Genomic DNA, 17,373 nt, shown 5'->3' on the forward strand with positions numbered 1-17,373 from the left:
GTCATATTGATGATGAGATTAGGGTTCCTGGTGGTCAGGGAGTTAAATGATGAGGCTAGGGGCAGGTTCAGGGAACCAAATGAAGAGGTTTGGCTCTCCTAAATCCCCCTAGAATTCGGTACAGGGTAGGGAGTTGTGGGAACCCACTTCTGGCGGTGCAGAGGTCCTTCTTAAAGGAATCTAAGAACCCGAAAAGCTAGACTGGTAAAAGAAGTTTATTATTGGCATTGGGAAGTCAGCCTTTGCTATGCATGATTAGAAAGACTGAATTCCTTGGTAGCAAGTTAAAGTTTTTAGTGGAGGAGTCCTGGTAGAGAGAGATAGAATTTCTAGCAGAGAAATCCCAACAGAGAGGTATAAGTTTTGTTAGGGAAATAGGTGAGGAAGATAAAGAGAGGGAAAGGCTGAAAGAGAATATCATTTCAGTGGGCAGAGGTTGCTGCTATGCCAGGGAGAGGTTCCTTGGCATGTTAGGTCCTCTGAAAGGACTGAATCCCAAGTTGGCTCATTTTATAATTGAAGCCTTCACTACAAGCTGGATTTTGCTCTTGATGGAGGTGGTACAGCTTGAGCTGGAATTTGAAGAGAGAATCTTAGAACTGAATCAGTGTTTCTTGACTAACCTCCAGTTCAATGGGGTTAGAATCTCCAACTCTGGACTCAACTAGCCCCACCTAGATAGCAAAATGAAGCTTTGTCCTGTTTCCTTCAGGCAGAGTCTTTTACAGAGGCCAGAATTCAAGGATAATCTCTTCTTCAAAGAGTTTTAGAAAGAGTTTTGGGGTCCCCCCTCATCATTATGTATAGTTTGAACTAAGAATTGCTTCTTTGACTTCATTGGACAGAATCATGTATGACCTTAAAAAGCAAATCACTCAAGTGATCACTTAATTTTTGTCATTTAAAAAATGAGGAGAGTTAGACTAGATGGGATCTGAAGTCCCTTTCTGGGATCCCTATAAATTTATGATTCTAAAAGAACATGCCAACTAACCAATACCAATAGTCTGGTCTGGAAATGTTAACAAATGAGCCAGCCTGGTCAGTCAGAGAAGCCCATCCATTTATATGTAGTGGCTACTTCCTTCCAAGAAAGAGCCAAAATATAAAAAACAAATATAGGTTTATTTATACTTTTTATGAATATGTCCATTAAGAGAAAAATTCTTTTGTAAATGTATTTCATTTCTCAAATAAATATAAAATAATTTCCAAAGAAATTCAAACTTTTTAAGTAATAAATGAAAATAACTAGAGTTGAAAGATATAGAAATAATTGAGACTTTTGAAATATTTAAAATATTACATTTTTTTCAATATTTTTGTAAAACTAATCAACCATTTGCAATATTTATAGAATGCATAATTTTTTATTTCATATTTTAAAATAAGCTAAAAAATATTACTAGAGAATCATATTCCATCTCACCCACTCCACAATTAAAGACATGTGAAGAAAAAGGAATTTTTCTATCTTAGAGTGATCTGTAATCTTATGTCATGGTGACTTTATGGACAAAATATGTGATTTATTTTCATAATGCTATATGCTTTAATTAAATATTATATATGCAATATACATAGACATACATGTTTTAGTGAGTTTAACTAAAGAAACTAATACAGTATATAACTCCTAAAAATATGTAATCTCTCCCATTTCGATTTAAAGGTAACCAAACCAGAGGCCTTTCAAAAAAAAATAACAAATAGATTTCTCCCCCACAATTGAGAATCTATTTTCATCTCATTCCTAAGTATGAGCAAATAAATTCTAGCATAGTCTATATCAATGAATAATGTAATAAACTTTAATATAAAGCATTCTTTTTTCTTTTCTTTTCTTTTGCAATACTGTAGTGCTGTTTCTGATTTAAAAGCATTCAATATTCAGTCATAAAGTATTTGGCATTAAAAAAAGAAATTCTTGAGACTTAAGATGCCTGAAAGTTAGGAACATGCGTTAACTCAAAATACATTTTTTTCATTGAAAGGATAAGAATTTAGATAGTTCAAATACAAATACCCAAACGAATTTCACAATATCAAAAATAGTATAACAGTATCAAAAATAAAAATCATACTGTAACAGTTTACTTAATTTATCTGAGCCCCTGGAGACTCAATAGGATTAAAAGTTCCACAGAGGTACATTGTTTGTTTGGTGCAAACAGGAAGTAGTTAGCCCAAGATCACTACAGCATTTTTCTTCTAGAAAAAATTAAGTGATTAACTGTCCAAACCAAGAGGAAAAGTCTAAATTTACCTATTTTAGGAAAAACTACAAGTATTAAATATGAATTCTGAAAATTAAATGCCTAACCTAAAATCTTATGATTTCTGGAAACAATGGTCTCTTGAGATAACAGGATCCTAGAATTTGGAACTGGAAGGTTATATAGAAATCACAGAATCCAATCCATTACTTTTACACACAAAGAAGGATTTTTTCTTCCAGAGTGAGAGTTTTCATACAACAAATGGAAGAACAACAGATAAATGATTTAACAGATACCCTAAAGTTATTAGTGAAATAGTAACTACCTCGTAATTTTTGTGAGGACTAAATGACAAAATGTGACAATAATGCTTTTAAAAAACTTAATGAATTATATAAATTTTCAAAATTGAACTGGTAAATCAATAAATATTTACTAACTATTATGAGATAGGCATTTTGTTGAGCTTTGAGGATACAAAAAATGACAAAAGGCAAGTCTTTATTTTCAAGAAACTCACAATCTAATAGAAGAGATGACATGTAAACAACTATATAAGAAAAATATCTTTCTAACTATCCATACATATCCACATAAATATTAAAAACACATACACACATATATTACAAAGATAGACATAAGTATGGCTATGTAGATATACACACATATGCCAAAATATGATCGGATTGGGAAAAATCTTCTTGACTTCTTGGACTTGAAGTAAACTAGGAGACAAAGATAAGGAAGGAGAGTATTTCAAACATGAGTGACAGCCAATGACAATGCCTATGGCCAAGAGATGAATTATTTTGTTTGAGAGACAGCAGGAAGGACCATTTCAATGGATCAAAGAGGATGTAAAGGGAATAAGGGGAAAGAAGATTAGAAAGATGAGTGAGGGATGTAGGATGGGAATAGTGGTGGTTAAGAAGGGCTTTGAAAGTCAAACTGATTTTTTTATTTGGTCTGGAGGTGGGAAGAATTGAGCAGGGGATGCTAAACTTTAAGAAATTACTTTAGCAGCTGAAGAAAGGATAAACTGAAATGAGAAGGCATTTGAGGCTCCAGCAGGCTACTGCAACAGTCCAGAGGTGCAGTGATGAGGGCCTGCACCAGAGTGCGTACAGTATCAGAGGAGACAAGGAAGAATATTTGAGAGATTTTGCAAAAGTAAAATTGATAAAAATTGGTAACAGATGGGGATGAAGAGTAGAGAGTAAAGAATAAAGGTGCAAGTAGGTTGTGGGCCTGAAAGACTGGGAAAATGGTATTGCCTTACAGGGAAGGCAGAGGAGAGGTGAAAGTGGGGGAAAAGTTTGGAAAGCACTCATCTTTTTCTCTGATATATTTTGGTAGAAGTCTGATAGATTGAAAGAATTCTGTAATAATAGTAAAGATTCTGTTGAAGATGAATAGCTATAATTATAATGGCCTGAGAGTAAAGTACTTACAGTTTTATAATATGTTCCCTGCTTTTTATGGACATTACCTTCAATTATCATTTAAGCAGAGGTCCTTGAGCTTTTGTGGGTCATAGACCTCTCTGACAGTTTGATATAGATCTAGGACTTTTTTTTTTCAAGAAAAAGTTTTAAATGCATAAAATAAAATCCACAGGTTTGCAAATGAAAAAAAATATATAATGAAATACAGTTATCAAAATTTTTTTTTTAAGTTCAAAGTTCATGGATTATGGGTTAAGAATCCCTGATTGAAAGCTTTCATAGGAGTCAGAGAATTGGAAGACAATGAAATATTAACATGGCAGATTTTTGATTCCCCAAAACAAAGACAGGTGACTTACCTGTTTTATGCCACAGAAATCTGCAATACAGCCTATAAGTTCTGACATCACTTGAACTTCATGAGATTTTTTGGCATTCATAAAATCATCTGGTTTTACGTTATTACCTGGCACAAAAAAAAAAAAAAAAAGCATAAGGTTTAAGATTCAGCCATAAAAGAATCAGTTTAATTTGAATCATTGGGTGTTTACCATATACCCATAAATTTGGTTCATGATTACACTCACATTACACTTCTATTTCACTTGGATGATGATCCACTAATAATTTAGTGACTATAACTGCACATCTGTATTGAGTCTGAATTAATAAGGCAGTAATGGGGATACAGGAAACAGTGTACTAATAAGAGAGTTGAAGGAAATAAAGAATGTATGTCCTTTCTATATCATGTTTACAAAAAATATTAATTTCCTTTGTATTTTCCCAGAATTGCTATCTATCTCAAGACAAGCAAGACATAAAGGATCCTCTGAAGAACCAATCCTAGAGCATAGCTTGCTGCCTGCTGCATTCCTCTAGATGAATGATAATACCATTATTTCTGCTGCTATGCTCATCATCTCAGATTAGACCCATTCTGAATCATCATCATCTAGTGCATGAAAGGAGAGGATGAATAACATTTCATCCCATTGGGGATAAAATGGGTTCTGCCATTGTAATTTCTTTCCTGAAAACTGTTTTTACATTTCTATTACAATATATGTCACATATACTACAATTTTTCTATATTTCACTGTAATAATAGTAAATTCAACAATGTCATGTCTTTCCAGCTTTTCAAACTCTGAGACTTGCTTCCTATACTATAAATTTGAAATAAAAGCCTGTCGGATAAGTTTAAAGTCCTCATTAGAGACAGAAGCTAAAACATTTTCTCATAGTAAAATCATTTTCAATAATATAGAAAAGCAGGCACTCATACCTACACACACACCCTTATACAATAAAACATTTATTTCTAGGTGATTTATCAAGTTGAACTACTTTTAAAAAGCTGAAGGAAAAGATTTTTTCACAAACAAAATGTGGGGCTATGGTCAATAATTAAAATGATTTTCCCACTAAGAACTTTAAAATTAAAATCTAAAAATTACTAAATTCAATGAATTTTGAAAGAGGGGCTTATCATGAAACTAAAGGCACAGAAAGTACAGATTAAGTAACAAAAAAAAAAAAAAAAAAAAAAAAAAAAGAGGGTTAAGGTAACCTTATCTGTTTAGCCTGATGATTAAAATTCAAATATGTAAAGGGAGGCTTATATAATAAAATTTTTGAATTTGAAATGACATATTTCCCTTCATTTTTCCTTTACTTAAGCACATTTAAAAATTTTTTCCTATTTATCTAGTTTTAAAAAACTTAATTCCTTTATGCATAAACAAAACATGCTTTATCTTACTATATTTATTCTTTTAAATAAATTTTCACAGTATTTTTAAGAAATAAGATAAGTTTTTATCTTAATTAATTAGGTTGTATTAATATATTCCACCAACTCAATGATCATAATCCAGTGATTGAATTGGAAATTAGAGAACTTCAGTCCAAGGTAAGATGTCTGCATGCATTTATAACAACCATGAAAAGATATTTAAGATCTTGATCTAAGCTCTATATCTTTGAACTGACTTTTCTTGACTACCATTCTTTTCTACTCATACAAGAACAATTTAGATTAAGTGAAGTCAAATTTTATAATGAATGAATATGTTAATCAAAAATTAACATTGTATAAAGACTGGAGCTTTGATTTCATTGGTCTAGGGAACTCCCAGGTGAAGAAGTTCTTTTTATTAATGTAAATCAGCATCTTTCTTTCAATTTATTGAAAATCTTCTATGTTAAACTTGGGCAAAACTACTCAGTACTTTTAAACCAGATGGAAATACTGAACTAGACTGAAAATTGGAAAATACAATTAAGACACAGAAAATGTTAATTTATGGTTTTCTAAGTAATATGTGAACCACAAGGATCTATTTCTATTTGAGCTTGAAACCACTTGGCCTAAATCTTATTGTTTGGCCTTCATTCTCAAAGAGGACTATAATATCAGGAAGGTAATGCCATAACATGCAAGTAAGTAGGATAGGAGCAAGGGAGAGCTGTGCAGTCACCGGTCTTAGTCTCTCATCTGGAACATCTAAGCCAGTGGTAAAATATAGATCAGGATGATTAGAGATGGCCTCATCCAAGGCAATCCCAATAGACTTTGAATAGAAAATGCCATCTACATCTAGAAAAAGAAGTAGAGAGATTGAATGTAAATCAACACATGCTATGTTCACTTTTTTTTTTTATTTTTTTCTTTCCCATGCTTTTCCCTTTTATTATGATTTTTCTCTACAATATGATTCAGAAAGCAATGTGCATTAAAAAAAATAGATAGATAGATAAAGAAATGGCCCCAGATGCAGTAGGAAACCTTGTTAAGATCTTTCCCAGGTTTTAGTGTGAATGAGTAACTAATAATGGTCTCATTTACCTAGTCCAAAGGGGGAAAAAAATCAATCTGAGAAAGGAAGACAATGGACTGTATGGATTACCACAAAATGTGATGAAAAGAGATAAAAGATAAAAGAACATGATCATCTTATTTGTCTCAGCTAAAACCGAATATGGCACAGCTGGTTGCTTTAAGATTCAAGAAAGCACAGGTTGTATACTGTCATCTTCAATATTTACCTTATATGCAGAGTACAACATATAAAATGCCAACCTAAATGAATTAGAAGTCAGAATTAAGGTTTCTGGGAGAACTATCAACAATCTCAGATATGCAGATAATAACACTAATGGCAGAAAGTGAAAAGGAAATAAGAAACCTCTTGATATGGGTGAAAAAAGACTGTGTAAAAGCTGCTTGAAGATTAACATTAAAAAAAAAAAGAAAAGAAAAGAAAAAATGAAGACTTTGACAATTAGTTACATCAATTCCTGGCAAACAAAGAAAGAAAAAATAAAAGCAGTAAGCAGTATCAGATTTCATGTTATTGGGCTCAAAAATCCCTTCAGATGGCAACTGCAGTCATGAAATTTTAATCTGGTTCCTGCTGTACTCAGGGGTATAGTAATTACATGGCCTGCTATATGTTGGACACCTCTCTTCTAAGGCATTATTATGCCTAAGTAACACAGGACACTAACATCCAAATGACACTGAGGTCCTTCCTAACTGAGGTGGCAACAATTCTGAACTAACAAAGCAATGAAATGAACTAAGCTTTTTTTTTTCCCCTTTCTTTTTTAATGTTTTAACTTGTAGTCTTTCTTAATTACTGGCATTGTGGTATCTCTAAAAGTGGTCTCTAATTTGAAATATTCTGGTTTTAATTTCAAACTGTTGGCTGATTTCAACATCTCCCAAGAGGCATCAACTACAAACAAGAAACAGCTCAGTGTAGAATTCACACTAGAAGATACTCTCCTAATCTGAACCCAATATAGAAGTTCATTTTGCTTGATTGTACATAGTTGTTACAAAAGTTTTGTTTTCCTTGCCTTTACAATTTAGGAAGAAGAAAACAGCTCTGAAAATAAAATCAAATTTAATGAACTGAATTCAAACCACAAAGGTATTGGCAAGGGGAAGACCATAATACTGATAAAATACTTAAGAACTCATTCTAATGAACAAAATAATACTTAAAAGGAAAACAAACCCTAAAAACAAAACAAAACAAAATGAAGTGATTTGAAATTTATATGAAAGAAAAAGAAATATGATACAAGTATTACAGCATGTTGGTAGGGAACTGATAGTTGAAATGTGGCAACAAAAGAATATTAGTTTGCCTCAGCAAAAATGACAGCTATTAAGTACAAACAGAACCAGGAGAATTTAACACTGGCCTGATTTAAGTATTTGATGTTTGTATTTCTACTAAAGGCAAGTAACAGAATTTTCCAAGTGTAGCCAGTTCTTTGTCCCAAAAGAGAAGATAAATGATTTTGTACACTTAAAGTTAAAGGGGAAAAAAGAAGGAAGGAAGGAAGGAAGGAAGGAAGGAAGGAAGGAAGGAAGGAAGGAAGGAAGGAAAGAAAAGAGATAGGAAGGGAGAAAGAGAGGGAGGGAAGGAAGGAGAAAGGAAGGAAAGAGGGAAGGGAGGGAGAGGAAAAGAAAAGAATCTGATGAATATAAGTAAACCTGATTTCTACCAAGATCTTAAAGTATAAAAAAAAATCATGAAGAAGAGAGATGAAAAAAAACTAGAGAGCAAAATACAGCTAAGAAACAGTTAAGACTTGTCAAAGAGGAGAGAGCTATATACTCTTAAAAAATTTATTCTGAAGGGGAAATTTCAGTTTACTCATATTGGTCAAAATCAAGTTCAGAATAGCAGCTTCCCACATTTCCTACACCATCTAAAAAATGAACTTATCACTAATGCAAGTTATGAATTTATCAACTGTTCTATTTTTTGGCAGAGTGAGTATTTCAGCAGATGTCCATTAAGTTGAAATCCCCTATTACTACTATATCAAATCTCTGTGCCAAGCTTATAATATTTCCTGAACTCCTTGTCTCCTTCCTTCTGTCCAGGTGGCCTGTGGGATATTGCTACCACAACACTGCTTCCATTTTCCCCTCCATTATGCTTCAACCAAAATTCTATCCATTATGTATCTTCCATCTGGTTTCTAGATTTCCTCACATAAGTATATATTCTTAGTATACAATGCTACTCCACCTTTCCTTTTATCTATTCTATTCCTTTTAAATAGCCTTCTGTAGAAATATCCCACTCATGGATCCCATCCCAGAAAGTCTCCATGATTCCTGTAAAGAAAAGCAAATCTGCCTGCTTGTATATCTCTAGTTCAAGTTCTTATTTTCCATACTTTTTTTATTTGTGGTACAGATATCTGAGGCCAGATTCAAATGAAGACTCTAGTCAAAGATGTTTTTACTGGCCCTTGTTTGTTTCATTCCATCCCTGGCTACAATCCTATATTTTAAGCCATGATCTAAGAATACAAATCTCTTTCTCAGACACCAGCTTCTTACCTAGCTACTTAGTTCTCAAATTTAACTTTCTCCTTTGAATCACCTAATTTTAATCAATCTTTACTCAATACACATATGTAATTTTATCAATCTATAAGTTCATTTCAATGATACAGATTGCAACCTATCTATACATGTCCTTCCTGTGTCGATGATCTCCCACAAGCTGACTACAGGAGACTAATGCAAAATGCCATCCTCACTTTCTTCCATCATCTGTAGAATGTCAAAAAACAGGATATAAAATCATCTTCCTAAAGTCTTTGGTTCCAACCCAGGATTATATGATACTCAGCCATGGCTCTCAGGTAATTATCCTCATGTAAATAAATAAATGTAAAGTGAAGTCATCATATTTGACCAATTTCAGAAGGATGTCTATAATCCCTTTAGACATATGGCTAGTGAAAATAGTACAGCCATCTACTGTTTATGACAGCCTACCAAATAGCCATCTCAGTGCCCCTAATAAGGAATCAACAAGCATCATAACTTATCAAAGTAGCTAGGTTGTGTAATTGAGAGAATGCTGGACTTGCAATGAGGAAGACTTGAATTCAAAAATAACTCCAAAAACTGAATAGCTAGCTGGGCAAATCATTTAATCTCTATCTGCCTCAGTTTCCCCATTTATTAAATGGGAATAATAATAGCACCTATCTCACAGAGCTGTGAATAGCAAATGAAATAACATTTGTAAGGCATTCTGTGAATTTTAAATTAAGCACTATATAAATGCTAGCTATTATTTTATTATTTCTTTTATTACTACTATTGTTGTAACAGTACCACCACCACCACCACCACCACCACTACTGATATCTTTCTCTGGATAACTCTAGGTTGTACCTACAAATTCAAATCATCTCCTCCTTAACCTGTCCTGGACAGTTCATGTCTGGTGAAGTACATGAATCCTTTCTCAGAATAATGTTTTATTTAATTTTCAAAATAATCAAAAAAAATGTTAAATTTCAATTAGAGATTAGTGAAAATAGAAATGGCTCGGGATTGCCAGGGACACAAATATGATGAGGTAAAGACAGTGTAGACATGTGAATGAGAGTTTTTTTTCCCTAAGAGAAACCCCATTAATGTGGGTGTCAATTTATTGTCTTGGATGCAAGGATTGTATCTTCAAGACACATAATATCCCTGAGTTTATGCTGAAGCAAAGATGTAAGAAAAAAACATATAAATTTATAGAAAAGTCATTTTATCTCTTGATCTATATAATGAAAACTAATTTAAACCTACCCGGTCTTAGTCGTTGATCTCCATTAAATGTGATAAGCAATTGTTCCAAAGATGTACATACTCCAAAATATGGCAGAGAATAATATTTAGCTGCAAAAGCAAAGGCTTCCACATTCACCAGCTTCTGAGAATTTTCACAGAATATGTTGGAAAACTCACTAATACCTACAAAGATGAGAAAGAAAGCTACAGGTTAATGAGAAGTTATCTTGTTCAGGTTATAATATGAGATTAAAGAAGCAAAAAAAAAAAAACCCCAAACACAAAAATTTTGATTCAAAGAACAAGATAACTTATCTTTTAAGTTCTAATTTCAGTGTAAAAACAAAATTGAACAATTCCACTATTATTTACATTCAAACTTCTGGTTATTTCATGTCCCCATGCCTTTTCCCAGTACTGAAAACAATTATACAGTTTAACCCCAAATTACATTTTGGCTTTCTTTTTTCTTTTTCTGGTTTCAGGGGACTAAAATAGTTTAATATTTGGATAAGGAAAAATGTGGCCATTAAATTTATGAACTGTCCTGGCTGACCCACAACTGTGAATTTATAGGTTAAGAAAAAGTACAACTGTATACCATTAAACCCTGTCCACACTAGATTTAGAACAATGTTATCACCCCCAGTGGTACAGCTGTTACTATAAGATGTTTTCTCTCTCATTTGTTCCTTATAGATTATTTTGGCTTTACTTTTTCTTTTTCTTTTTTTTTTTTTTTAAATGCTTATCAATCTTATGCATCAAAGAGGATGCCGCATGTGATGGAGCTGTCATTGCAAAGAAGAGCACAGGCAGTTTCCATGATCATTGTTAACTGGATCTCACAAATCCAATATACAAAGAGTTGATAGAGTTTCCAAATGCTTGTTCACTGAAGTGTGAGAAGGCTGACAGAGGAGCTTTCCATTTGCTTTCCTAATCTAATTTTACTCAGGCTAAGCTACTCCTTTGCAAGGGTGAAAAGGGATCCTCCGGTGTGCCTATTGCAAACTGAATCAAAAATATTTTATGGTTTTTCAAGAAGCCCAGAACTCAGTTAATTCTCTGGCAGATACTTATTAATGACTCAAAAACATGTGACTATTTTAAGTGAATTATAAACAACAATGAACAAAGAAACAAATGCTTCAGGTTTTTAGATGAAAATCTACTGGACATCAGTGGTGATTCTAGAAAAGATCTGTATAATTTATAATCAATTTTTCAATAATAATTATAATACTCTGCATTTATATCAGACAACTAGATAGCACAGAGAATAGAGAGCTAGGACGGGAGTCAAGAAGACCTCAGTTTTAATCTAGTCTCAGATACTTAGGAGCTGTGTAACCTTGGGCAAGTCAATTAATCTTATTTCTTTTCTTTTTCTTTTTAAATTTTAAATAGTATTTTATTTTTCCAAATACATTCAAAGATAATTTTCAACATTGATCTCTGCAAACCCTGTGCTCCAAATTTTTCTCCCTCTCTCCTTCTTTCCTCCCTCTCCCAGACAGCAAGCAATCTGACATAGGTTAAACACATGCAATTCTAAACATATTTCCACATTTGTCATGATGCACAAGAAAAATCAGATCAAAAGGGAAAAAATCATGTAAAAGAAAAAAAAATAAGCAAACAAAAAACAACAAAAAAGGGTGAAGATACTATCCTTTGATCCATATTCAGTCTCCATAGTTCCCCCGAAGTGGAAGGCATTTTCCATTACAATTCTATTGGAATTTACCTGAATTCCATGAATGAGCCATGGAATGAATTCCATTGAAAAGAGCCATATCCATCAGAATTGATCATCATATAATCTTGCTTTGTCATGTACAATGAACTCCTGGTTCTACTCCATTTAGCATCAATTCATGTAAGTCTCTCCAGGTCTCTCTGAAATCATTCTGCTGATCATTTCTTATAAAATAAAAATACTCCATAACATTCATATACCCTAACTTATTCAGCCATTCTCCGGCTAATGGGCATCCAGTCAATTTCCAATTCCTGCCACTACACAAAGGGCTGCTACAAACAGAGGATACAGACCCAGTAGACACTGCTGATCAAAGGGTAAGCAGTTTTATTGTCCTTTGGGCATAGTTCCATCCCTTAATCCTATTTCCCTCAGTTTCCTCATCTGTAAAATGAAGTGGGAAAAGAAATGGAAAACCACTCCAGTATCTTTGCCAAGAAAACCCCAAATAGGTTTACGAAATGAGATATGACTAAAAAATTACACCACTATACAACACTTTAAAATATAGCACTTTAAAGGTTTATATAGATATTTATTTATATATTTCTCACTTGATTCTTTACAACAACCTTGGGAAGCAAGTGCTATTCTAAGCAGATGAGAGGGTAAATGAGGTGCTCATGGTCTCAGAGGTAGTTTGATGTCAGATTTAACTGAGATTCTCCTGACTTCCAGGTCAGTGTTCTATCCTCATCATTATGTGGATGTCTAATTTCTAAAACATATACTAGAACTGTATTAGAACACTACAAATCATATTAAAAAAAAACTATGTTAAAAATGCTACTTTGCTATATGGATAGGGAACAGAGTGAGAGTGAGAAGGAAAATGAATAGAAACAGAAAGACAGAAACTCAGGGAGAGATAGAGGCATACAGAGACAGAGAGAGGAGAGGGGAAGGGAAAAAAGAAGGAAAAGAAGACTTATTAAGCATTTGTTCCATACTACAGAGCTGAGTGCTGAAGAGATTACACAGACAAGTAAACCAAGTTTCCACCCTCAGTGTTACATGGAGGAAGGCACAAGATAAAGAAGACCAGAAAAATAGAGGTGTTAAGAAATCGGGGAAAGGGGATGCTGATTAGGCAGTGCACAAATCTAGAGAGAGTCAAGTCAAGAGTGAACTAAGTAAGCCCTTTAAGAATTGCTGGCCTGGACTGAAGAGTTATCATTCAAATTCAGGAATCAGGACACTGATAAGGCTTTAAAGCTATTAAAAACATTTAAAAGTTACTTGTATGCAAATAATAATAATAATGATGATACTAAATATTGATCTCTGAAAGAATAAAAATCAAGGTAGTGGTCAAAGAGGATCACAGAAAACTAAATATAACCTTTCTTTTGATAAAATAAAATGGTAAGTTTTTTTTTAATGAATTAATTGCTACTGTTAGCACTATTTTTTTGGTGTATTAACTCTAAAAAGAAAAAGTAATAGAATCATATATATATTTTTTTAAGTTTGCAAGAAATGTCAGTGCTATGCAGAATAGAATATTACAGACACTTTCACTGACTGGCTACACATGAACAGGGCATCAGCACTTCATGCTGAAGGCACTGAGGATGCCTCTGCTAAGCATTTTAAGATGGAGCCTTTCCACTGTTTTTTTCATAAATGACTTTATTCCTGTCCTCAATATGTGCAGAGCCAAGTTTTTCCCTCAAAGGTTAACATTTAAATTAACTTATGCCAGGTTTGTCCTAGTGACTGCACATTTCTGCATCCCAAATGGCTTATATACTTTCTTATACAATACAGCCTAAGAAGTTAAATCACATTTTCTTGGCAGTAAGTGTTTCTCTACTTTTTTCCCCCAGATACATCAAGGCTCTTTGTTGTAGCAGATGAGATTTCAGATGCTGCTCTGGGCTCAGGTACAGCACTATATAGTAGAAAAGGCCTTGGTTCTGGGTTCCAATCCCATCTCTGCCACTTACTACCAGTATGTCCATGGGGAAATCACCCCCACTTTCCTTATTGCTAAAAGGAAGGAATTAAACATCTTTAAGGTTTTTTCAGTACTGCATCAATCATTCTAAATAATTTACCAATAAACTCTGGATTACAGCAAACTAGCAGATATTCTAGTCAGTTATCAAGCTTATCATGCTTGCAGGTTCTCCAGGAAATCCTGGGGATATTTGCTGTACTCGAGGTACAGTGAATAGAGCACCAACCCTGAAGTCAAGACCTCAATTCAAATCTGATCTCAAACACTTAACTTCCTAGTTGTGTCCCTCACTCACTTAATCTCAATTACCTCAGCAAAAAAAAAAAAAAAAAAAAAAAAAAAGGTATTAGGTACATCCAAAGTGTAGGAGATGAGACTACAGCCAAGTCTTAAGAGGAAGTCAGGGACTGAAAGAGTAAAGTGTAAGAGGTTTAGACAGGCAAGAGGAGGCTATTTTATGAAGATCTCTAAAGGAAAGACGATTATATATTTGATTCTAGAGCCGCTAGTGGTTAGGAGTTGATGCAGTCAGAAGCATCCTTCAGAAAAATTTTTGTCAAGAGCAGGAAAAGATTTTTAGGATCATTTAGGTCAGTCTTCTCATTTAAGAGATGAGGAAACTGAGACCCAGAAGTGTTAAGTGGAAATGTGCTATTTCAAGCAGGACCCTGAACATCATATGTTCTAGCCTAAGCAACTGAGACGATAGCCTACTACTAATGGATAAGTGTTATATTTGACATAGTCTAGTTTGCTTTGCCACTTCATGTAGAAAGCAAGAAAACATAAATTTGTATGCAAATCCATCACTCAATTATAAGTTTTAGAAATGACTCCACCTAGTTTACTTTCAGAGTTTCTGGCATTTATATAGTGTATATGCAATACTTTAAGGCTTTCCAAACATGACATATACTGTCTCATTTTATCCTGATAACAATCCTGTCAATTGGCTATTGTTGTGAATTAAAAAAAAAAAAAAACTGATGCTAAGAGAAGTGATTTGCCCAGAGTTAGAGAGATCATAAAAAGAACAAAGATATATCTATAGATATGACATGAAGAATGGAGATAAAGCTAATTATATCATACTCAAAGTCTTAGTACAATTTTAAAATATTAAATAATAACTTGTTCAAAATAACGATATTTCTATAATATGATTATATATAGATAATATCAAAATCTTCTAGGGGCCATATAATATGGCAAAATATAATCTAAATGTAAGGTGAAAATATAATAAGGTAATCTACATTTAAGCAATACATTTGTGTTTCCATTTAAAGCTAGCTCAAATCAATAATTCAAGGATCTATGGTTGCACTAGTATGGGGTATACTACAAAAACAAGTAAGTCCCTTTATAACACAATCTTTTTTGTGGTTGTTTAGTTGTTAAAGTGACATTTGACTCTTCATGACCATATGGGATTTTCTTGGCAAAGATACTATAATAGTTTGACGTTTTCTTCTCCAACTCATTTAACAAATGAGGAAACTGAGACAAAGAGGGTTAAGTGCTTGTCATTTCTTTCTCCAACTCAGTTTACAGATGAGGAAACTGAGGCAAACAGTGTTAAGGGAGTAGCTCAGGGTTACACAGCTAGTGTCTGAGGACAGATTTGAATGAATATTCTTGATTCCAGTCCTCACTCTCAGTCCCACTAGGTTACCTTCTTGATCTGCAGAGTTTTACTGTGGCCAAAACTGTATATGCATAAAGTGAATCCTCAGCATTCAAATTCACCACTTCAAGCATGTGATTTTATATTCTCATTTCCATTCTTGTGATGACACATTTATGGTTATGTGCAGTCATAAAAAAAAAAAGGTGTTCTACCCACAGGTTTGTGTAGTCACTGGTATTCTACTAGATATTTCTCTGATCTTGATCACCCTACCTTTGGAAAGAGCTCTACTTAATTGTGTACTTTCATTATTTGCTCTTTAAGTTTTGCATGGCAATTATGCTCCCTCAAAATCATTCAAGTCCTTTGGGTAAGGTAATTTTAAGACCTCACCAGTTTCAGTATCTTCTGACAACAGAGACACATATCCCAGAAATCTCTCCTTTAGTTTTCTCTCTCTCCCTCAAATGAGATAGAGAGTAGCCAAGGTAAAAAGGTTTAAAGTAGTAAAGCATACAGTTGAAGCCATCACATTGCCATTTGACACAATAGAAGGTAAGACTCAGGTTAAAAAATGTTTTGGTTTTAAAATTTTTATTTGCCGTGTAGTTTTTATGGTACTGTAGATTTCATGTCATATAAAAAGTGAATAATGTCTGAAATAAATCTTTTTTATCAATATGTTAACCATAAAAGATCAAAGAATTCTAGGGAATTATTAGTGAGAAAGATGTTTTGTCCGTTATCAATTTTATTTTGTATATTGCATCTTATGGATTATTTCTTGGTTACTGTATTAGAAAAAGTGTATAACATCCAAATTAATGTTTTGATATATTAAAAAAAAACTATGCAGAAATTTTTTCAGCAGCTTCTATAATTTTGGGAAGATAAGGGAAGCTAATCCTGTCAAGGGAAGCTAATCCTGTATTTCCCATAGGTTCAATATATCAAGTCATGTTTTCTAGGAAAGTTATTGTCTCAAAAGTTGATAACTCTGTGTGTGTGTGTGTGTGTGTGTGTGTGTACAAGCACACACACACACAAGTATTTGTATATCTATACATGTATATATTATAGTACATGTAGTCCATCTATCCATCCATCTATATATCAATCTATTTATATATCAATTATATTCTGCAGCCAATCTGAACAGGAGCCTTTCTAAACTAAGCTAAGCTGTCTCAGACAAAAGCTAACACAGGCTATGTATCTCCGGGACAATACTAAAAATCCTTTTGCAGAGTAATAGGAATACTACAATAATGAATTAGTAAGTTTGATGAAGAAAGGCTAATTCACACAAATAAACTGCCCATTGTCTTGTGAATGCTGATTTCATAAGCATGTTATAAATAAGAAATAAGCAAAATCAATCAGCTTTTTCTAAAGAACAGTACTATCTAGACAGAAGGAAACAAAACACTTGAATAGCTAGATCACTAAAGATGCAAACTTGGAGTCAGTAAGACCTGCCTTCAATCCAATCTCAAATATTTAGCAGATGTGACCCTGGGAAACTCATTTAACTTACATCATTTTTAATTTTCTCATCTGTAAACTGAGGATAATAATAGCACCAATTTCTCAGGGTTGTTATTAGGATAAAATAAAAATATCTGTAAAGTGTTTTGCAAATATTTAAAATTTTATATACTAGAAGCAATTAGCCACTGAGTTGAGTAACTATGTTCTAAAAAGCAATAAAATTACTTTCTACCCAAAAATTGGATTA

The 17,373-nt window shown here is 33.3% G+C and overlaps 1 protein-coding gene across 1 annotated transcript in view; it reads right to left on the reverse strand.

Moving 5' to 3' along the window:
• METTL25 (methyltransferase like 25) overlaps positions 1–17,373 on the reverse strand; it is a 160,923-nt gene that overhangs the window by 117,197 nt on the left and 26,353 nt on the right. The window contains exons 2-3 of the mRNA XM_003770965.4: positions 10,296–10,460; positions 4,024–4,130 (exon numbers count right to left, since the gene is read on the reverse strand). Of these exons, the coding sequence (XP_003771013.1) occupies positions 4,024–4,130; positions 10,296–10,460 (272 nt within the window). The remainder of the gene's footprint in view (positions 1–4,023; positions 4,131–10,295; positions 10,461–17,373) is intronic.

The sequence above is a fragment of the Sarcophilus harrisii genome, chromosome 5 (assembly GCF_902635505.1).
Source record: "Sarcophilus harrisii chromosome 5, mSarHar1.11, whole genome shotgun sequence".
Lineage (NCBI taxonomy): Eukaryota > Metazoa > Chordata > Mammalia > Dasyuromorphia > Dasyuridae > Sarcophilus > Sarcophilus harrisii.